General features: G+C 40.7%; 1 protein-coding gene across 1 annotated transcript in view; it reads right to left on the reverse strand.

The window, feature by feature from the left end:
- The window catches only part of NAE1 (NEDD8 activating enzyme E1 subunit 1), a 28,781-nt gene extending 21,261 nt beyond the window's left edge, over positions 1–7,520 (reverse strand). Inside the window, exons 1-7 of the mRNA XM_004744315.3 lie at positions 7,372–7,520; positions 4,573–4,676; positions 4,424–4,484; positions 2,799–2,829; positions 2,015–2,086; positions 1,010–1,089; positions 456–565 (exon numbers count right to left, since the gene is read on the reverse strand). Coding sequence (XP_004744372.1) covers positions 456–565; positions 1,010–1,089; positions 2,015–2,086; positions 2,799–2,829; positions 4,424–4,484; positions 4,573–4,676; positions 7,372–7,424 — 511 coding nt within the window. The 5' untranslated portion in view covers positions 7,425–7,520. The remainder of the gene's footprint in view (positions 1–455; positions 566–1,009; positions 1,090–2,014; positions 2,087–2,798; positions 2,830–4,423; positions 4,485–4,572; positions 4,677–7,371) is intronic.

Below are 7,520 nucleotides of genomic sequence, written 5' to 3' on the forward strand. Positions count from 1 at the left end.
TGAGCAGGGAGCCTAATGTGGGGCTCAATCCCAGAATCCTGGGATCAGCATGGGTGGTTCAGTGGTAGAATTCTCGCCTGCCAGAATCCTGGGATCAGGACCTGAGCCAAAGGCAGACACTTAACCATCTTGGGCCACCCAGGTGCCCCACTCTGTAATTTAAAACTGACTTCCTATGGGGCTGGTGGCTCAGTCAGTTAAGTGTCTGCCTTTGGCTCAGGTCATGATCCCCGGATCCTAGGACCAAGCCCCATATTGCAGAAGCGGAGAGCCTGCTTCTCCCTCTCCCTCTGCTGCTCCCCCTGCTTATGCTCTCTCTCTCTCTTGTCTCTCTCTGTTGAATAAATAAATTTAAAAAAATAATAATAAAATAAAATTGACTTTCTCAAATGCCAGGTTTCTAAAAATGTAGCTAAAGCAATCAATGACAAGCCCCATACGTGCAACAGAATTACCTGGATGTTCTTTTATAATGATCCTCATATAACCAACTAGTCCATAAGTCCTACAGATCAAAAGAGGTATTTGTGAATTCCAGAGGACATCTGCTAAACGTAGTAATGTACTGTAAAGGAAAGCACAATAAATAAAAACATAAGCAAATGGATACAGGCCAAACAGGAAAATACCCTAAAATAAAGCAACTTTCTTACTAAGTAATAAATGCAAATACATATCTGTTACATTTACACAAGCAAGACATGGATACACTGAAAAACAAGCAATTCCACAAGACTGCAGTCTCACAGAAAGTTTGTCTTTTGGACTACAGGGACATGAAAGCCTTCTCTTTTGTATTAGGGAGAATATTATTGAAAGACACTTCTTTAACAAAGAGGAAAGTATTTATAAAACGCTTATCTACACCCCCAAGCACACTATATAATTAATAAATTAATTAAAAATTTTTTTTAAATAAAGAATTTTAAGAACTACAGTCTTTGCAGAGAAAACAAAACTATGCAAATCTAGTAGGAGACCAAAATAAAAATGAAACATAAAAATTTACCTTTCAGGAAGCTGAGTTGCAACCACAATGGTAAACCTACAGAAAAATGAAGGATCATTGTCTAGAAGGTTTTCTGGACTCTAAATAGGACACAGAAAAAAAATTGAAAAATTTTACAATCATATTAAACATGGCAGAAACAGTTAAGCTATTTTAAAGATTTTTATTTATTTATTTGACAGACGGAGATCACAAGTAGGCAGAAAGGCAGGCAGAGAGAGAGAGGAAGGGAAGCAGGCTCCCCGCCAAGCAGAGAGACTCGATCCCAGGACCCCGGGATCATGACCTGAGCTGAAAGCAGAGGCTTTAACCCACTGAGCCACCCAGGCGCCCCAGTTAAGCTATTTTAGAACAAATGAGGCAACATGTTAGACTCCAATGATAAAGTAATTCAACTCTCAACTGAACATGAAGATACAAAGATTCAAAATTCTAAATACTGGGGTGCCTCACTGGCTCAGTCAGTATAACAGGAGACTCTTGATCTCAGGGTCATGAGACTGAGTCCCATACTGGATGTAGAGACTACCAGAATAAATAAACTCAAAATTCTAAATTCTTAGGGCTTTGAATTTTTAAAAAGTTACATTTCCACACAGAAATAATAATGTGTAGGGGTGCCTGGGTGGCTCTGTGGGTTAAAGCCTCTGCCTTTGGCTCAAGTCATGATCTCAGGTCCTGGGATCAGGTTCTCTGCTCAGCGGGGAGCTCACTTCCCCCTCTCTCTCTCTGCCTGCCTCTCTGCCTACTTGTGATCACTGTCAAATAAATAAATAAAATCTTAAAAAAAAAAAGAAAAACAATAATGCATATACATATGATCTATTGCCCTCAAAACAAAGATCAAACATCTTTAAACTGACTTTATAACTGTTCTGTGGGAAAGCAAGGAAAAATTTTTTAAACCCCTGATTTGTATTTATATCCAATAATCCTACATGGGGACTACACTTCTGTCCCTCCTCCATCTAGTCAGACTTAATAAGCTTTTGGACATATACTTACCTCTTCCACAAAACTCCCAGAGACATCGTTATTTAATTCTTGTAAGAATTCCATGGCAGCTTGAGCTCGGTTCTTAAAAAAAAAGCATTTGACTTGAATTAGAAAAAATCTGGGTAAAATGTAACCCCTCAACTTACAGATCAAGCAAACATATTATAAAATCACCCAAATTTCATACATAGATATGACAATTCTGCTCTTCATAGTATTTAAACTAAGGCTCAACCACAATATTATTTTAAATATTACTTAAACGACTGTATTATTTGTACCCAACATTCCTGAGTACGCAAATGACCAGACAACCTTGGGTAGCAGGTAGAGATATTCTGGACCAAGTTTAGACTCACTACAACCTCCCACATTTATAATCCTATATAAGACAGGTCAAAGAAATAATCATTTCTGTTCAGAACATTGTATTAAGTTGACTATTATGGCTTCATAAGAAGATTAATATGGAATGTACAAAAACAAAAGATATGCTGCTAAGTCTTAGAAATTTTGTAAACCAGAATATTCCATCCTCTAAACATTTACACTTTATGTTAATCCCAAGTTGTAGCTTTAATACAGGATATAGCATAAAAACAAAGATAGTACTTTTAAGTTCTTAAACTACTAAGCATATAAAGATTTGCAAGATTTAAAAAAAAAAAAGCTAATTTAACTTTCTTCTCAGAGAATAAGCTCTTTCAAAGTCAAAACTTTTCAAGCAATCAAAACATATGGCACGATTAGATACTCAAACACAACTATATTCTATAAGAAACAGGTGGTTTACCTTGCCGATGCTGCTTCTTTGAAGGAAAAAGCTAGAACAGAATTTTAAAAATTAAGGGCTTCTTTGACTACAGAGGGAAGGTTATTTGTAACACCAAGTATATTTCATTCATAATAGAACACTAACTATATTTTGATTCTAGATTTTAACAGTCTTCCTGGAGGAAGATAACAGGATGAAACTTGTAATCAAAGACCAGGCTAATAAATCAATATTCCCAAAGTGTATGCCACGGAGTATAAATTTTATAAGATGCTCTGAGAGAATAAAAGTTCCCTGGCTTTACTAAGTTTGGCAAACACCACATGTTATAATTCCCCCTTAGAAATTAATAATAAATATAACACATGATATTAAGGTCTTATATTAGAGAAATGTTTAACTTCATTTGACCCATTTCCCAAACTCATTTGACCATGAAACCCATTTGCCCAATTAGCAGCTATTAACATTCCCTAGAGCCAGTATTCCACAGACCATACTCGGGATGTGCTATATTGAACTGCTTGCTTTTGCAGGTTAACTAAAACAGACTTATTCAGGTTTCTTCCCACGCATACCCTTGTCATGTCTCAAGGCCCAGATCTCAGACTGGGTATCATTTTGTAGCATAAAATCAGTGGCTCCATAAGAAAAAGAAACTTTAATTCTCATCACACACTGCCCTAACCAACCAAGTAAGCAAAGATAACAGGACTTTTTCTTTAAAGATACCAATAAAAGGATGCTGTTGCAGAAACACTACCACCCAAAGAAAAGATATCAGAGTTCAATATGAACTAATTCTGACTTTTCTTGTATGTACTCACTGTTGTCATATACTAAAAAATAAGAGAGATTCCAGCCTCCGAGTCCTGAAAAGAGCCTGAAATCCAAATCTTGCAATGCTTTGGAAGTCTGTATTATGATCATCTTTAAAAAATAATATGTAGACCATCTTTAAAACAGCACTTTCAGGGGCGCCTGGGTGGCTCTGGGGGTTAAAGCCTCTGCCTTCAGCTCAGGTCATGATCCCAGGTCCTGGGATCGAGCCCCACATCGGGCTCTCTGCTCAGCAGGGAGCCTGCTTCCCCTCCTCTCTCTGCTGCCTCTCTGCCTACTTGTGATCTCTCTGTGTCAAATAAAAAAAAACTTAAAAAAAAAAAAAAAGCCCCACAGCATTTTTACAGAGACAGTGGAGTATACAGAGATATATATGGACTAAGCTCAGAAGAAACACAAATAAAAGGTAATTTTTTTATTCTTATAATCCAAAAATATAATTTTTTTCAGTAACACAATAATTTCAAATTATGTACTAACTCCTAGGGATCAATGCAAGGACTTAGGAATTATCTAGATTTCACAAATCAAGGAATAAGGATTACTCCTTTGCACTAATAACAACGATGAAGACAGTAACGGCAGGTACCTTTTATTAACAGTCTATCTGCCGGACATTATGCTAGCCCTTTACCTATATTGACTTACTTCATCTTCACCATAATCCTAAACACAGGGATTATTTCCACCTGAGAGTCAAGTCACCTTCACTGAGGAAGTGAAGTTGGGATTTAGGCCTTAGCCTCCTGTGGCAGTGCACTGCCCTTCCTAACACACATGTGTTTGAAAAGAACAGAACATACTTATTTCCTGCATCTTCTCCGCTGACCTGATTTCCATCAATAACTGTAAATGAACCAATACCTAGAAGACAAAACAGAGTCAGTCAAGAACACATAGCTTCTAATTCAAAACCATATAGAGTAAATTGACTACCACAAAACTACATTACCTGGTAGTACCAAGTTTTTAAGAATTTCAGTTCCTGTGGCTGTTGCATTTATTAGGCAAACGTGCGCAGATTCTAAAGCCTCTTGCCCATGATCACCCCACAACCTACAAAGCAAGACAAAAATTCAACATTTCTAAAACTTCCACACAAATACAACTTTCTTATTTGGACGGTGATCTTAGACCTTCAGAGTGTTCTTGGACAGAATGACTGATGTGATCACCATAGTAAAACATGTGAGACAGGAAGAGCAGAGGTGTTATGGGGATTATACAGCTGAGTAACCTAAGACTCAGCATGATGCCTTGCATGATTAGAAGGGGGTCAAATCAGTACTAAAAACTTGGGTCTTCCAGCTCCTTGTCCATTACTCTTTTCAAGATAACTTACAGTACAGATATATTAGATACACTAACATTAAATAACTGCGTTAGACTTAAAACCTATTCCTCTATGTCATTTCTCCTTAAATTACATAGAGCCAGTATATTTAAGATCTTGACATAGAACTTATCACTGTGACATCTCCAAGAGTGAGAAAACCGAATTACCATCATCTGAAAAGCCTCACAGTGACTTCCACAGGAGTGCTTTAAAATACAACACCCAATGTTATTTTAATATCATGATTAATAAATGTATACATTATCAAGCACAAAGATATAATAAAGATCAGAAATATATGTTACATATATTCGCACTGGCATATCATTAACAGGGCAAGGTGCATGATCACACATGTATCATGGCATCTGGCCCAGCCTGGTTACCTTCACCCAGAAAGCCTATTATTCTTCCTTGTCAGTATGGGAAGTCTGAAAGTCACCAGAAAAATGCCACAGTCTGGAGGACTGACAGGCTTTACTGTGCTTTCCCTGTCACCTAATCTAAAACAGATGCCCTGTTATTGTTTAGCCAGTATGTCCTCCAGAGCATTTCACAACGGTAACTACTTCGTTTGGTTTTTTTTATTCGAGGAACATCCATCTCTCCATTCCACTCTAAACTCCATGAGGGCCCACATAACTCCCTGCATGGGCCACTGGAGCCCCAAATGCCTGGCACACTGCCTTGTCCAGAGTAAGTGATCAGTGAACAGCTGCAAAGTGAATGGAGGAATAACCTAGAAGAACCAAACAGATGGGAAACATCTGTTTTTTTTTCTATGAAAGTAGGGCACACAGAAGACACTGACAGATATGGTTGATGGATGCTTGGGTACTCAGATATTGAGCCTAGAGAGAGTATTGGTGCATGTCTAGGTTACATGTTTCAAGAAAGAGGCCAGACAAGAAATCAATCCTCGTTGCTCCCTTGCTGGCTTAAGTCTGGAGAGCACGGCCTGGCTGACTGCTGCCTGGCTGTACCACTTTACTTGTAGCTGCCTCCCTATGACACTCCAAAACCGATAAGCAATTCTCACCATAAAAAGTAAGATTTGGTCCTTAACTGGATGGGACTCAGCAAAAATTCTCTTTTGTCCAGTTACTAAGTAAGCTAAAATATCTTCTCAGCTCTGTCTTGTATAGTTATATCTGAATTCAAAACACAAGCAATGCTAAGAATTTACAAAAGAACAGAAGCTGGTTACAAGGGCTCTGTCACCTTGCTTCCTTTCCCAGAAGCTTAGGAGGAGAGTGCTGTGACTGAGAACAGGCTCTGAAAGAGCCACAAGGGCCTATGTTTACATCGGGGCTCAAACACATGGGACACTTTGGACAAGTTATCTAAGTTTCTCCAAGAAACTCCAAAAACCAAGAGAATGTCTGCCTTCAATGCTGCTCTCAAAATTAAGTGCCTAAAGCCCCTAACACAGAACAAGGCTGTAGGTGTATATGAGAGTTCCAGGGGACATATAGGGACATACTGTAATTTCTCCCAGCTTGGGGGGGGGGTGCTTGAAAAAGGATGGGGCCAAGCCTTTGTGTTACTTCCACTACCTTAACACATAGTAGATGCTCAATAAATAAGGGATGGGGAGTGTAAGGAGAAATGGCAAGGGAGAGGAATTAGCCAAGGACCTGTCTGATGGCTTAGACCTGCAGTGTCCACTAAGGTAGCCATCAACCACATTTGGCTACTGAGCTCCAAAAATGTGGCCCGCTAGTGGGAACTGGGACGTGCCTCCAAGTATGTAAAATGCGAGATTTCGAAGACGGTATGAAAAAAAGAGATAAAAAAATCCCTAATAAATTTATTTTATTCTAATTTTTAAATTTTATATTAAGTGTTAAAATGTTTATATTAAGTGTTAATATTTTGGATATACTGGGTTAAAGAAACTGTATTAAAATTAATTTCACCTGTTTCTTTTTTCTTTTTAAGGTAGCTACTAGAGAATGTGTAATTACATATGCGGCTCACACTCAAGACTGGCATTATATTCCTATTGGACAGCGCTGGCTCAGGACAATCCCTAACACTCGGCGCTGCTCTGGGCGACCGGGATCGGGTACACCCGATCCCCCGATTCTGCTAAATGAGGAGTGAGCGCACAGCGAGGCGGGGCCGGCTGCCGCCCCGGTCACCCGGCCGACGCTGGGACCGCGAACCTCGAACTGCACACCGCGTGGCGGGCGGACGCACCCCTCGGAGAAGGGGAGTTCCAACCCTCAAGGGACACCCCAGGGCCCCAGGCCGGGGAGCCCCGAGAGTCGGCTCCCCAAGCCCAAGACTGCCCGGCCCGGCCCAGCGGGAGGCCTGGAAGAGGCCCGACCGCGCCGCCCGCTCGCTTAGGCCCGGCTGGGACGCAGAGGAGCCCGCTGGCCGGCCCGCCCGACTCGGTGAGCCCCGGCTCACCTCAGCTGCCGGTCGTACTTCTGCTCCTTGAGCAGCTTCCCCGGTTGCGCCATGGCCGCACCCGCAGCGCGAACAGCCGAGCCCCTGCCGAGTACCGCCACCACCTCCACCAGCACGCAGGCGCACTGAGCACCCCCTTCGCCGTCTCT

This window comes from Mustela putorius, unplaced genomic scaffold (genome assembly GCF_011764305.1).
Source record: "Mustela putorius furo isolate JIRA1106 unplaced genomic scaffold, ASM1176430v1.1 tig00000174_pilon_pilon_pilon, whole genome shotgun sequence".
NCBI classification, from domain to species: domain Eukaryota; kingdom Metazoa; phylum Chordata; class Mammalia; order Carnivora; family Mustelidae; genus Mustela; species Mustela putorius.